The 16,070-nt window shown below is 43.8% G+C and overlaps 1 protein-coding gene across 2 annotated transcripts in view; it reads right to left on the reverse strand.

The window, feature by feature from the left end:
* Positions 1 to 274: 274 nt before the first annotated feature.
* Positions 275 to 16,070, reverse strand: part of NR3C1 (nuclear receptor subfamily 3 group C member 1) — a 62,045-nt gene continuing 46,249 nt past the window's right edge. Inside the window, exons 6-9 of one of the 2 annotated variants that reach the window (XM_074156640.1) lie at positions 14,114 to 14,258; positions 6,412 to 6,542; positions 3,529 to 3,686; positions 275 to 2,846 (exon numbers count right to left, since the gene is read on the reverse strand). In XM_074156640.1, the coding sequence (XP_074012741.1) occupies positions 2,694 to 2,846; positions 3,529 to 3,686; positions 6,412 to 6,542; positions 14,114 to 14,258 (587 nt within the window). In that variant the 3' untranslated portion in view covers positions 275 to 2,693. The remainder of the gene's footprint in view (positions 2,847 to 3,528; positions 3,687 to 6,411; positions 6,543 to 14,113; positions 14,259 to 16,070) is intronic. The other variant, XM_074156641.1, reaches the window with a different exon arrangement.

Consider the following 16,070-nt stretch of genomic DNA (forward strand, 5'->3'; position numbering starts at 1 on the left):
ACCATTCTCTAGAGAAGGGGGAGTTTTGCGTTCAGCTGAAGAGCCCCTGACACCAAGCACCAGACTCCTCTCTGCACCTCCCGCGGGGCGCAGGAATGTTCCCATCCAGTTGCCTTGGGAGTCAGAATTCAAATACTGAGCTTTACCTTAACTGCTACAGAATGTACAGATTCTTTACAGATCAAAGAGAAGAGAATGATTACTTTTTTTTTATTAAAGATGATTATTTTACTCCAAAGTACTGAATATAGTATCTTTTTCTTTTTTTTTTTTTAATAGGTATAACATTCAAAAAGAGGTTTAAGAAAGGATGAAAATTTAGTTTCCTATTTCGCTCGGAAACACGACTTTTGCCGCAGGCTAGAAACGTCCTAGTGTATCGTGAACAACCTACGCTCTGTATTTACATATTGCTGGTACCTGGATGTGTATTATTGCCAAATTTCTGGCGCAGTTTTTGCTGCGGTAGGTGAGGCTGTATATGAAATTAACCCCGCACCTCGGGGGGGCAAGGGGGGGCCTGCGCCTCCCCAGGGCGGGTTTTTTGCAGCGGAGGTGGGGTTTGGCGGTGAGTGGTGAATGGTAGCCGCCCACACAGATAGGAGTATTCCAGCCAAGCGCCAACCGGGGATTTGACACAGTGATTTGATAAACAGAAAAAAAAAAGCCACCCTAGACCCACGCACCCGACACGGGGTTCCCTCCCGACACAAGGGACGTCTTTGGCTACAACCACCGATGCCGTCAGAACCGCCTCCAGCCAGAGCACGACTTGTACAGGTTACCATTCAGCATATTTGTGACCCCTACAAAAAATATAATTACATGTATCATGATAAAGCAATCTGTCATCTAAAAATCATCCTTATTATACACTATACAAGCTATTTTACAATCATTTAATAAATTGCTTTTAAAGCTGCAGTAGCCCTTCCCTTCTTTTCTCAGATCAGCGAATATACCGATTATACATATTTGAAACTATAACTAAATATAAAAATATATTAGGTTTTTGTATTTCATCAGATGATCTTTTCTCAGTTCTATTACACAAATAATCTGGCCACTTTGAGTAAAAATCAAATTTTAGAGTGGCTTTAGTAAATATTTAAATTTTGAGATACAGAAAATTGTTAAGGTGCATGTAGAAAAAGGCTACTACAGCTTCTAAACGTTTTAAAATATAGTTTATCAATGGCAACAAGGAGAAATTCACAGGACCTCTGGTAAATTTATGGCACGCTAGTCATTGGGGACGAAGGGACGCAACCTCACAGGACAGAGAGTTTGACAGACGACTCTAAGACCACGAACTCAGTAGCGGCGCTTTCCTGCTCCCCGGGAACGGGGCTGAACCGGTCGATAGGGGGGGTGGGGGGTGGAAAAAGGGGGCTCGAACCCCCCCGGCCGGAGTTGGGAAACGCAGAGCCAGGGCTCCGCCGCCCCCGCCAGGGTCCCCGTCCCCCCCGGAGGAGAGGTTTCGAGAATCGGGAGGAGGAAAGAGAACAAAACCAACCCGCGGGGCACAATGACGCGCCTGCCTCCAAAGTCAATGGTACTTCTCCATAGATACTTGTATGACGATAGATTTAAGTGTATAGAAAATGTGAGTTTCTCCACACAGAAGTAAACTTTTCTTAAGCTATGCATATTTTCCTGAAAATTTCCTGATGGGCAGTCAGGACTGATCTTCTTGGCATCAATGCAGCCCATGACTCTCATAGTTATGGCTGTTGCATTATATGCAAATATCAGGCTTGTTTTTTTTTTTTTTTTCAATATATAAAATAACCTGCTCATTTACATCCAGTGAGGACTGGGTTAATTTTCTATGAATCTGCATATCCAACGCTTTTGCACGTATACCAAAAGTATTTGTTTCTGTCGCATCTATTTAAATTAGATTTGAGAGTGTTCTCCCACCCACCCTGGCCCTTAAAAAATGCCAAATTTTTTATGGTCACGTTGACAGTTGAAAGCTATTAGGTTAGAAAAGCCCAACCCATTTTCACATGAATATACTCAAGGATTAATGTCTAGAGGTCATTTAGGAAAGCTACGAGCTGCCCCACCTTAAAAAACCAGCTGTACAATAGGCATCTTGAAGTATTACAAAAAAATTATGTAAGAAAAAATGAACAAGCCTAGTTCACGGTATATAAAGTTAAAGGAAATTGCTAAAACCAGACAGTAATAGCTATAAAAGGCACAACTTCCCTTTTCTGATATACACTTGTAAACTTTCTTCAGGTTACATGCATAAACCAAAATGCTACTTTAACTTTAAAAAAAAAAAAAATCCAAAACACTTTACTTAAAAAAAAAAAAAAGCCTAGAAAATTGTCTCCAGCCAACTGCAGAAATTAATTAGCAGAATGTTCGTAACAGCCTCAGATCTTGTCACCGGTGGTTTTGATGCATCCATGGATGTTGCACGAGGGGAGAGAGAGAATTTCTGACAAATAAGATTTATTTTCCTTTCCTTTCTCCCCAATTATTTACCAAATGTGAGAAATCCGCTGCTTCTATAGCCTAAATCTTGGCCCTCTGTAAACCACATGTAGTGCATAATTACAAAAGAAACACCGCTGCAAGGACAAAATTAACAAGTCCTGTAGGTTTTTTTTCTTTACAAAAAAAAAAAAAGCTATCATTTGACGTTTTCTTAAGGCAACCCTTTTGTATTAAGGCAGTCACTTTTGATGAAATAAGAGCTTCTTGATATTTCCATTTGAATATTTTGGTATCTGATTGCTGATGATTTCTGCCAACATTTCTGGGAACTCAATACTCATGGATTTATCCAAAAATGTCTGGAAGCAAAAGCTCAGAAGATTTTCAACCACCTACAAGTGATAAAGCAAAGAATTATTTTCACACGAGCACATGCAGAAGAACCATCAACCTACCTCCTCCCTTCCCCCGGCTGCCTGCAGCGCAGGATGCGCGCCGGTACCCTCATCTTAGTTAGTAAGTCTCGTTAAGTGGCATTTTAACGTAAAACAAGTGAACGGATCATGCAATGTCTTTACAGCTACTGCAGAGATTACGCATCAATTCCCATTCTAGAATAACAAACATACACGTGGATAAGCTTAGTAAGATCTTTCCAGGTGCTTGGGACACTAATGAGAAAAAAAATGTATTTCGAGGTGAGTTTCCCTTGCTTTGTGCAGCTCTAAGAGCTCCTCAGTGCCGTACACACAATTCAGGGTAGGTACCGCACAGGGAGACAGCCTGAATTCTGAGATTCCTTGCAAAATGGAGACCACCACTGATGCATTATTTTAACACGAATTTAAACAGTTCCATAGATTCCTGAACAGTTTGTCACGAACTGCTGTGGAGCCCGCTGCAGAAGCAGTCTGAAAGCACCACATTCAGTCTTTCCATCAGCCTTTAGTTAGACGGTAGGAGCACAACCGCCTCCTCCCTGCCCCCCCAGATATTTATGGCTTTAAATAAAAAAAAACAGATAGAGGAGATTACAGTCATATCCCCCAACTTATTTATCGTTTCAGCACTTACATCATGCATAGAGTCCAACAGTTTAGTCAGTTGATAAAACCGCTGCCAGTTCTGGCTCGAGTTCCCTTCCCTCTTCACGATGGCCTTCCCCAGCTCCTTGATGTACGTCATGCGGATTTCTTCAAACAGAGACTGACTCTTCAGGCCCTCCTTCGGAACTGTAACAGCGATACCGACCTTTGAGACATTGCACATCTATGAACTGTGTCACTAGTTAAGTGCTCTTGCATTAGTTACACAAAAACGACCAAAAGAAAAAGAATCACAGAATCATAGAATGGTTTGAGCTGCAAGGGACCTAAAAGCCCATCCAGTGCCACCCCCTGCCCTGGGCAGGGACACTTCCCACCACACCAGGTTGCTCCAAGCCCCCTCCAACCTGGCCTTGAACCCTTCCAGGGATGGGGCAGCCACAGCTTCTCTGGGCAACCTGGGCCAGGCTCTCACCACCCTCACAGCAAAGAAGTTCTTCCCCACATCTCATCTCCATCTCCCCTCTTTCAGTGTCAAACCCTTCCCCCTCCTCCTATGGCTCCCCTCCCTCATCAAGAGTCCCTCCCCAGCTTTCCTGGAGCCCCTTGAGGGACTGGAAGGGGCTCGAAGGTCTCCCCGGAGCCTTCTCTTCTCCAGGCTGAACCCCCCCAGCTCTCTCAGCCTGTCCTCACAGCAGAGGGGCTCCTATGGGACTTAATGAAACAGCAGCTGCGAGACAAGGAAGGAGAGCGGAAACTGAGACTCATTGAACGAACAGCACAGGACTGCTGGTAAAAGAAAAAAACACAATAAAAAACCCCAAAGGTAATCCAACAAGAAATAGAGGGAAGGGAACCGGACCACGGAGGCAACACCGCTAAGCCATGGAAAAGCCTTGATGAAGAACCACCAGGGCTGGAGCTCCCGTGTTCCCAGTGTCTGGGGAAACGTGACATTGGAAAGATTCCACAGAAATTCCGTGTGCCAAGGGAAGATCAAGGGGAGGATCACAGGGTGGCTTGGCTCGGAAGGGACCTTGAAAGATCATCTAGTTCCAACCCTCCTGATGTGGCTCAAATAACATGTCCAGGGAAGGCAGGAACGGAGGGACCGGACAACAACCCGCCTGCCCAGGCCCAGGAGGACTTGGGGCCCAGAAGAGCTTCTGGAACAGGGGCGGGACATTGAGATGGCACCGATGGCCAAGGAGCCAGGGGTTAGAAACTTGAGGTGTGGGGACTGAGGCCTTATTCAGTCACTCAAATCCATGTTCAGACCCTGTGCCTACGTTCTCCTCCTAGGATGATCCTTCTAGAGGCCAAGGACTAGCAAATAAATTGGGCAAATCAAGCATGTGGACTCCAGTGGTCCATAAGATGTCTGATTTGAAGCCTTTGTTTATTTTGGTGAAGTGAATGGAAAGAGCTAAAGGGAGAGAAGAGGGAGCTGAGACAAAGCCGACTGAAAGCGAGAGAGGAGGAAAAAAGCCACTAAAGCACGTTCCCTTCCTTAAAAAATCCATCCCTCGCTACGCCATCAGCATCTGTGAGATGCCAGAGTGAAGGCTCTTATTGGCCTTGGCCACACAGGAGATGTCAACATGTCAACTGCTCCTTCAACAATTTAAATAGACAAGGTCTGTGAGCTCCGGCTGCGTGCGAGCTATGTGTCTGCTCTCTGGGGCATTCCTGTTCTACTCCTCCTCTTCTTCCTCTGCTCTTGGAAAACTTACACAGAAACACAATAACCATAAATTAAAATTGTGAAGTCATGGATTAAAAAGCCATACAAATCCCAGCCATTCAATTTTCAGAAGTTCCACAATGTACCACTTACACAATGTACGCACTGGGAAAAAAATGTGAAAATATATTGTCTTTCACTGCAAATATGACAAAGAGGCCTCCTGCTTCTAAGGCCAGCGCGTGCTGTGCCTCACCCGCCAATGGGCTTCACTCCACGAGCGCGGACACTTCCCCGATTCTGCCATGGAAACTCCTTTAAGGAAATTTCCAGTTCCTGTAAGGAAAGTTGGCCCACACCACATCCAAAACACTTGAGGAATTTTCGGGAGGGATTTCAGAAATGGCTTTAAACCTGCAGTTTCGGGGAAGCTTCAAGCTCCTACAAAGCCCGCTGCAGCACGGAGCGGAAAGTTCCCTCTGAAAAGAGCCCTTGTCCCCGTCCCGGGCTCAGCAGAGGAGGGGGCATGAGGACACCTCTCCTCCCGCACTCACTGGGGCTTCCCAGTGACCACCAGGGCTTCCCAGTGCCCACAGCACTGGCCTACAGGATCCTCCCGCTTTCATTCTGGAAACAGCCCAAAGCTACCAAGTTCTCATCTGTTTATGAGAATTAATGCTATTATTCATCGGAAATATTAAAGATAATGAATGTTTGAACCCCCAGTGTAATGAATTGTTTAAACTTTTAAAAATACTTGCTTTTCATCCCGTAGAAGCACTATGCTGGAAAAGCTTTGCCTGCGCTGCTTTGCTCTGAGTCCTCCTCTGGTGGTGATGCGTTTGGGGATTTTTTTGGTTGGTTGAGTTTTATTTATTTTATGGACATGAAGTTATGGTTTTGCCCATTTCTTTGGGTCCTGAACTACTCAGCCAGTTTGTGATTTATGTATTTTTGAAGAATTTTAAATTGCAATGCTGAGTTAGGCCTCTCTGTCAGAGCTGCAAAGTTTTGAACACAATCCATGACATCTTACTATGAACGTCTTCTATCTGCTGAAAGCAGAACTTCCTTCCCTAACCCCACACAGGCAGGTGCCAAGAAGCACATTTTGACTTTTATTTGCTCTCAGACACCTAAAACACAACTTTAAACTAGACAAGCACACTCATAGTACCGGCAAGTTAAACTCTCACTGTTCACACAGGTAATTAACTCGTCACCTACTTGTAGAGAGGAGAAGCAACGTTTTCATGCAGAGATACTCTTCGTAGGAGACTTGGAGCCGTGAGAGCTCTCGGGCGACCATAAGCATATGTTTGCATTGTTCATACATACACGGGAGGTTCATTCTCTGCCTGAGAAACAAGAGCATAAAAGTTAAGTTCAACGTCTAGGCATTTTAAAGTTCTAAAGCTAAGCTTTTCCACCCTTCATTCAAGAGCAGGGGGGGTTGGAGAGGCAGCTGTTAAGCTGGTGTGTGATCTATCTCACAGCAAAATTACGCTCGTTTTTTTCTCCTGTGAAGCCATTCGGGGCAATTGCCTTGGTGCCCACACGGAAACACTGGCCAACACAACAGCTCAGCACGAATGTCACATCAAAGTCCCCGTCAGTCACTGTGGGACAAAGTTCTCAAAGTCTGGCAGCGTGGAAGAAATCTGTATTTCATCTATCCAATCTGTATAAAGAAACACGATGGCATACTGTACTAGAGATGAGATTTCTCTAATTCTTTCAAGACTTTTGAGAAGTCCACCGAAACTTAATACATATTTGCTCACTAGTGATAGCATCAGCTCTCCTTAACTTCTTTATTTTCAAAGTGACTTTATACTTCTCCTATCCTTTTACGTTCCTAAGGCAATTAAACTTCATTACCTTTGTACTGTAATAATAAGGTTTCTAACCATACATGGAAATACGTATCGACACCCAAAGGAAAATCTTGGAAAGCAATTACTTGGAATCAGAATGACAAACATTATGCATTTACATAGTCTTTTCCTTTTATTTTTTCTATTTGAATGAACCCTGCATCCACACAGGAACTCCTCCTCTTATTTAGCACCTCACCTGATGCAACAATCCCCTTTACACGTGCTTTTATAGCCGGTTACTGCCAGGACTGCAGGGTTACAGCTTTGGGTGGGAAATGAGCAAGAACAGATTAATTCTGAAGAGTGCAAGAGAGATTTATGCTTTCCCATGTAAATTTTTGTAGAGAAAAAGACAAAACAGCACCTTTCAAACGCAGTGAGTACACAATCTCTCTACAGGGATGCCAGCAAGTTATTTTGATGCACATATAATGATGTGTCACCTTTCTAAGACATCGCCTGTTCAATATTATAATGTAAAGAAAGACACAGACAAAACTGAATCCCAGTATAAATTAAGAGTAAGATTACGGAACTACTTCAATTCCCCCAAAGCTGCCATCGCTCTTCTGCTCTCCCTGCCTCAGCCCTGCAAGAGAATTAGACGATGGACTCTCATGACCATCCTAAGGAACCCTACATGAAAACCAGGAGAAAAACGCTCCTTTCTCAAGGTGTAAAAACTTCAGAATAGGAGTTCAGATGGGGTTTGAAAGACAGAAAGAAACACAAGGCGATGAAACCGTATTAAAAGCAAATGAAGCACAAGTCCAACCCCCACCATTTCCAAATGCAGGCTGTTGGACAACTCCTGCCCAGCGTAACGGGACTGTTGTGCGGCACTGCCCAACACACAAACATACCTACAGGCGTGCACACACGCACACCCGCCTGCAAACACTGGCACCGTGTTACACGCGGCAAGCGAGGAGCAGCAGCGAGAACCCAGAGTGCAGACGAGGTGAGCTGTATGAAATGGGAGTAAGTGTAACGTGTTCAGTTGTAGGATGTTCCTGGGGGCACTTGACACAAAGCCACTATTTGGCCGCTTGGCCAATCTTCTCCCACCCCCTCTGCGCTGTATCAAAGGGCATCTCGCGCATTTCAAATTGAGTAACTGAAACGCATTCTATGACAGGGCTCAGCAGTTTTCCTCATGTAAAACTATTACCATTTCTGGGCAGAAGGTTAAAATAAACATTATGAAATGGGTCAGCCTGTCTTTTATTTCTATCTGCTGTAAACGCAATCATCACCGCGAGTCTGAGGATCTATATGAAGACACGTGGATTTCTGGCAATGCCAAGGCTATGAAAATTGTAGTTCTCAAAAAAGGAGAGTAAACTCCAGTTCCCCCCCCGCCAGAGGAGCTGGCACGCAGCAATGGGCTCTGCACTATGCCCCAGAGGGCAGCAGGGCTGGGGGGAAGCTGATGCTCAGGATAGTCTTCAGCACCGGCCAGATATTCAGAGGATCCGGGTTCAGCCACAGACCAAAGACCCAGCCAAGAGCAGGGGCTGCGGGGCTCTTCCCTCCCGCCCCGGTTTCACTGGTGCCCCTCCATACACAGGGCATTCAGCCACTTCGTCAATTAATTTACGTGAACCAACAGAATACTTAAACTAGGTGCTATACTCAGCGAATTAAAACAGATACTATCCTGAGTGATGTCATCAGACACGGGGCAATGCCAGCAGTTCAGTGCTGCTGCAGTTACTGCCATCCATATACATCGGGATTTAGGTGATTAATGGCATTTCATCACTTCTGGAGCGATGCTGCTTTAGTGACTGTAAATCTACCCCGATTTGAATCCCTTTCTTGTTCCCTATCTAATATCCCTCTGCTTTTGTGCCCAGCTCCCTCGGAAAGGGCCATGTATCGAGCAGTGGCCGTGAGGTTTGGGGCAGCGGAAGCCCACGTACCCGCACCCGGGACACACACCCGTGTTCTGGGGGGATGTACACTGAGGATAAAAGCATGTGATGATTTTCAACACTGCTGTGAGTCACTCAGTTCAGCTAAGTCTGTAAAAGAATAATAAAAAAAATAATCAGTAAACAAGATGCTGGTATTCTGAAAACCAGATGATACCGACTCCACAGAATTAGTTACAAAAGAATGTTCGGAAAAAATTCCGGGAAGAAGAGAACTGATAAAAAATTGCTTATAAAAGTGTAATCACTTGTTATTTTCTTTCTATTCAAATAACACCCATGCAGATAATCTGTGTGGTATATAATATTATGAGGGCAAACACGACCAAGGAGTTGACCCCAAACCTAAGGAGAGCCAAGAGCTAAGATGATAAGCTCGCAAACGGAGTCAAAATCCCAAGACACGGGACTTCCAAGAACTCCTTCTAAAGCCAGGCAGCAATTAACGGCATTTGCTACTCGCTGAACTCCACTGTGCATGAGCTACAGATGCTGTCATTCCATGTACACAGTGACACAACCAGAGGCCTGACGCTGGTACCGCAACAGCGCCAGTTCCAACTAAAGCATGTTTTGAATCACAAACTGTGGAAACAGTTATAGAGTACTACAAAATCACGTTTATATAATCTCCAAATATGAAATAATGGTCTAAAGCCCCAGATTTACAGATGGTGAACCTTTTCACACTCAACAAATGCTATGGGAAATAATTTATTTTCATACCACAGTGACTTTATAATCCATCCAACCCAACCCCATCGGATGTATTGACTTAGGGTGTCCGATAGGTGACAAACATTATTCAAATATATTGGATGACTGCCTTTTTGTTTTGTTCCCCCCTCCCCCCCCCCCCCCCCAAATAAATGACAGGAGTATGGACATAAAAATGGAATATTCAATAAATACTCAATTTTTCGGAGAAGACTTGTCAAATGTCTAGGCTGCCAGCTTAAGAATCATAGAAGCATAGAATTGTCTAGGTTGGAAGAGACCCTTGGGATCATTGAGTCCAACCATCTACCCTACTCTACAAAGTTCTCCCCTACACCATATCCCCCAACACCACATCTCAACGGTTCTTAAACACATCCAGGGACGGTGACTCAACCCCCTCCCTGGGCAGCCTATTCCAATGCCCGACCACTCGTTCTGTGAAAAATTCTTTCCTAATGTTCAGTCTAAAAGACTTAAGGAGAACAGAGTTTATTTCTCTTTCCCACTACAGACTGCATCGATGATACTGGGAAAATTCAATTCTGGAGGAACCTACAATGGTACTAATGAATGGTGACATCCAGCACCACCACAGCCAAAGCTACCAGAGCACCGAGCAAAACAAATCCCCTGGTTTCTGGGAAGCTTTCTGGGCTTTCATGGTAAGATGTTTATAAATGCTAAGGATGTGCCAGCTGAAAATGCAGCAGGATCAGCCTCTGGACGGGTCGGACGGGCCCTTTCTGCACAGCCCAGTTACACACTGGGGCCTGAGCCATGTTGACAGGAGCCACTGGATCTTCCCACTCCCCATCAGTCAGGAATTACTACACGGGAATAACAGCAGGCAGGGCTGGTGCAAGGATAAACGTACAAAAGGCTGATGTTGCTCAGATGCTTGAGCCAATACATGAAACTAAAGAAAGTCTTATTATCCACCCCAAAGAATTAAATCTAAAAAAATATTCTGCAGTTCTGTCCATTTGAATCGCCAAGGCTTGGAGAACCCGTCAAAGACAAACTCTTCCCGAAGCCAAAGACACTGAACTGTACCAAATACGAGGATGAGTCTTTAAAGTTCAGAAACTGAAGGATGGGGCCACACAGGAAGCGGTCTCCGACCAACTCTGGTTTATGGCTGTAACGAAGATACAAAGGAATATAAAGGGGAATGTGATTATAAGATGCCTGTCTGTTCCATCTCTTGCTTTACATTGCAGGTAATAACACCCATACTTTTCTTATGATCCTTCCGAGCGACAACTGTTTATAAGTAAAATTAATGGAACTTGGGGGGTCAAAAGCAGGCTAAATGTATTAAAAAAAAAAAAAATCACACTAGCTGAGATTTGAATATGTGTAATTCCATATACACGGTGAGACGCTGACCTCTTACAGCATAATGGGATACACACAAGTTTGTTTGATGCGTAAACTCCAATTACACACCAGAACTGAAACCCACCCCTGTGAACATTCACCACGATTTGGTAAGGCTGAAACGACCCAAAAACCGTGGAGGTTTTTGCCAACTCCTCAACTTCTTTATACTGCTATTTAAGATAAATAAGTACATCATCAACCTAAAAAGGCTGTGGCTTGAAGAGATACAACACCTCCTGGAATTATTGTATTCTAACACAGGACAGGTAAAGACATGTCATTTTGTTCTAATCCTCCACTGAAATAAAGCTTTGAAACAGCAATTAATAGATATGAAGCCAGAGCAAATTCCTGGGTACAAATGAAAAGTGTTCATATAAAGAACAGATCTGTAGAAATGTCATCTGCAGATCTCAAAACCGACAAGTTTGAACAACTGACACCTCTTTATCCGCACACAGGAATTTGGAACTATTGAACGGGAAGCCAAAAACCTGATGCAGATGGCTTCAGTGAACTGTAAAAATGACCATGATCCTGGACAACCAAAACGCAGGTCCTGATTCTGTTACACACACAAACACGACGGGTGACCGTACTTAGTGGAATCAAGCTTTAAAATTCATCAGGAAAAATAACTTTTTTTCTATTATTCCAGAGAATTCACTGCAATATTATGAAATTTTACAACTGTTTTTAGAATTATCAAATGATAGAGCTGTTTGGACGTTTAGAGGATGCTTAGTCCGATGCGGACATATATGCGGACATATCTGGCTGTTAAAATCCAAATGATTTTTTTATTTGATGTCCATGCTGCCTCCTGTGCTCCCCAACACCTCGGCACCAGCAGAGCCCCCCCAGTGGCCCTCCCTGCGGTTCTGTGCTTCAGGAGCTTCTCATCACTCACGCAACGGTTTTATGCATTATTCAGTGTTTCTGATGTTTAACTCGGAGGGGGCTGTATTTTAGTGAAGAACGGTACATAAAAAGTTATGACCGGAGAGAATCTTCTGGGAACCTGCAGCGCACTGGAGAAGAAACTGCAGTTCTCCCAGTCTACATGTCTTATTGAAAACAAATGTCATTTTGATAAACAATTTATGTACCAAAACTGTAACTAGAATGAATTTGAAAATTAATATTTAGTGTAATAGGATTACCCTTGCAGTTCTTTTTTAGGAGTACGGACAGAGAATGAGCTGGAAAGCTCTCTGGTTTTGACCCATTGATAAAACAGCAGGAGACCTCTGACTTAAAGCAAATTAAGATGTTATTATGCTCATTAGTGACAACATCAATGATTTCAATTCCACCGCATGGAGACTATTTTACTCCAGAGACATATTCTAAGAGCTAATACACATAAGCAGACAGATGGGTGCTCACCCGTCATCTGCTCCTCACCTTGTTTTGAAAAATTATTGCTATAAAGAAAGGATTACAGTTTATAAAAGCCTGGACAAATATTTACAGGGAAAAAATAAACATGAAAAAGAAGTAGTTTGAAATCTAATTGGATAATCTCATAGAAAATATGACAATTAATGTATTTTTTTTAAACAGAAAATATTTGGGAGATCTGATACTGAAGTTCAATAGGAGCAAAGATACTAAGGCTACTGTCTCAGAGCATGCCAGAGGGAGTATATCGACTCCGTTTTAAAGTCAGGAAAACAGAGACTTGAATAAAACCTTGTCACATGCATCACTTTTTAAATTATTGTCAGTGAAATTGTGATGCTAAAAAAGTTTCGTGATCGTATGTGTGAAAGGCCCTGGGTAATCGCGTCTATTAGCTCTAGGCCCCACAAATGGACTTGGCCGTTTCACACAAAGAGAAATGGCCAATCCCTAGCGACTGCACCGTGTTCACTGCAGATGGGTGAGGGAGGTTTGGAAGGGCTCTGGCCGCCAATCTCAAACATTTACATCTACAGAATGTTTTCAGCAGCTAATTCAGAGCAGAGACCGAGCACCTGGACGGGCCGTACAGAGCCGGGAGTCACCCCGGGAGCTGCAAGGCAAAGCTCAGCCAAAGGGTTGTCACAGGCTACGCAGACACTCTCCGTTCGCCTGGAGAAGCGGCTTTTGGAAATACAAGCTGAAGGACACCATCGCTGGAAGGAAACAGCAGGAGAGTGACAGTCGGTGGGGACCGATCCCCGACCACAGCCCTTCCCAGAGGGTCTGAGACGCGGGATTTGCCCCCCAGACCGGAGGCAGAACCCGACCTGGGGGGCTGCAGCTTGGAAATGGGACGCGGAATGCAATATAACTACGCAGAGTTCTGCACATCTTTATCCCCACGGCATCTCAAATCGAGCCTTCTGCCCATCACCACCCCAACAATCCCAACTCCCTCCTTCACCCCTCGACAACACAGAATCACCGCACAACCTGAGTTTCAAGAACACAAGGGAAATGACGCACGGTGCAAGAGAGGGGAAGCCCAAACATTCCAGCAAGTCCAATTTTTCTTAAAAATTGGTAACAAAGTTCAACAACAAAAAAAATCAGACGAGTTTTTCCACTTGTAACCTTGTCTTTTTAGCCAGATTTTGATCAGGCTCAGACCTAATTGTTTAAGTGATCCAGAACTCAGTGAAACTGGTACCACCACACTGTCGCTTCTACACAATAAACATATAGAACGTTATGCGATTTGCCAAACTTCTCTCTTCATCCCAGATATATTTTTAGCTTCTGATAAAATGATTATAATGAACGGCACAGGAATAGTTACAATGTGGAACATTTTAGTACAAACGCCTCCCACAAAAACTTCTTGATATAAATACACTTACTACCTAAACCACCTTTCTGCCATTTGACTTATTCAAAAACTCTAAGAAATTTGCTAAAAGAAGAGCAAGTGGCAAGCGACGGAGGGATTTGTGATCTCTGCAAGACCTTGCTGTCCCTAGTGCTGCTCCTCTCCAGCGCCAACCCCGCGTGGGGCCCGGCATCACCCCCCGAGCCCCGGGGAAGGGCCCGTCTCTCACTCACTCGTTGATGATGAGGTCTGGCGCGAAGCACAGCAGGTTCCCGTTGGACTGTTTGTACGATCGCCAGCCCAAAGCGAAGGCCATCAGGAACATCCACGAGTACTGCAGCAGGGTCATCTGGTCATCCAGGTGCAAATTTCGGAAACCTGGGAAAAGAAAAATGGAGGTGTGACACGATTAGTTGCAAAAAAAAGCAAAATTCTCCCCTAAGGTGGAAGAGGCCCATGGTCACCGTCAGCGCGGCTGCGGAGTGAGCTGCGCACATCGCTACTTTTAAAAGTGTATCTGATCACAACTTCTCTAACTGTGATGACCGTACCTGAAATAACAACAAAACTTCTTGCCCTCTTACAATCACCTGATTCAGTCCAAGTATTTTAGATTGGATTTTTGGCAGAAGAAAAAAACTAAATTAGAACAGTAAGAGGTTTCTTATGAGAAAGTTCTTGCTGGGTGAAAAGAAACGCATTTTCAAAGGGATGTAAAATTTCAGTGCCATTTTCCAGCTACTAAAGTTACACTGAAATGCTACATTAAGGAATCCTTCGCCTATTCCAAATTTTGCATCTGCAGACGTTCAGTGTTCGTAACCACAGGACTCCAGTTACATCGACATGAAAGGTCTGCAGAGAAAGCTCCCGGGTAACTCAGCCTTGAGCTGGTTTGTCACTGTCACCCCTACAACACACTCCTAGCAGAGAAAAACAGGCAAGAAGGAGCAACAGAAATAGTAACTCTTCATCTTTGCATCACACATTACATTCACACTCACTTACAGACACTTCTAAATGAATTCTCAACCCTGATGTTAGTTAGAGTCTGGATGGACAGAGGACAGTCTCTACAGGTAGTAAAAGGGGATGGAATATTAAAAAAATCAGCATATATGTGTGTGCTTCTCTGGAACTGATGGCCAGTCAGAGAGATTACAACAGACAACAGTCATATTTAATCTACACTATAATTCATTGGGCTGTCTTCCAAAAATAACAGTACCTTTTACTTTTTGTGAGAGCAGTCCACTAGAGAATAAATGGTTTCATGTCAAATTTTGTTCTTATTCAACAACAATTGTGCTCTGAACTTACAAAATACATATTGCATTAGTTACCATCATTAACTGCTTCAAATCTCACAACAATATGTAGCGTGAACAGAGCCAATTAAACAACGAGGAAATGTGTAAAATTTGAGAATCGGCCTCTTAAACAGTCTTAAAATGTAGGCAGCTGCTCACTGGCAACACGAGTTCCTATTAGATCCTGCCTACGTGTAGCAAGAAAATATTGTGCCATACCACATTGCATTTTATTAGGCATGTGAGATCTAAAGAGCTCACAGCAGTGCTGCTTCCCGGAGACGTGCAAACGGATAGTGTTCAGTAGATTAACACACACCAACACCTTGTATGTCTCACAACTTCAGAAAAGCTTCTGGCTTTGGAGAGGGCAGGGACTACCCCAGTTACTACTAAAAAAAATACAAGCAAAGCGTTTCTGAGCTATTTCAAACTTACGGGGTTAAGTCTTGAAATCTTTGCTCAAACCCTCCTCAGGAAAAGGTTATTTTGAAATCCCAACTAAAGGGTTTGGCAACCAGCGCTGGCTGTTGCTGTGTCTGATGGGGTACCACCAGGAGAAGTACACACAAATGAAATACTCATGAAGAATCACCTTAGCAAACAAAAAAGAAAGATAAAAAATGAGAAGAATAGTTCCTATTAATATAATTATTGACGGGAAGATTGGCATTTTCATTAAGAGCCTGTGTTCTAACCTGAAGGGTTTGTCTAATTAGGGAAGCTGTTCAGAAGAGATTACCAACACAGCACCGTTTGATAAAAATGGTGTCTAGATTTGTGTTTGCGAATAGCAGATGGTCTCCTGAAGGCTTGTCCCAGAAGAGGGAGTGTGTGGGGGCTCTCCCTAAGGCAGACCTCAGCTAATTCAGTGTACTGC

The sequence above is a fragment of the Numenius arquata genome, chromosome 11 (genome assembly GCF_964106895.1).
Source record: "Numenius arquata chromosome 11, bNumArq3.hap1.1, whole genome shotgun sequence".
NCBI lineage: Eukaryota > Metazoa > Chordata > Aves > Charadriiformes > Scolopacidae > Numenius > Numenius arquata.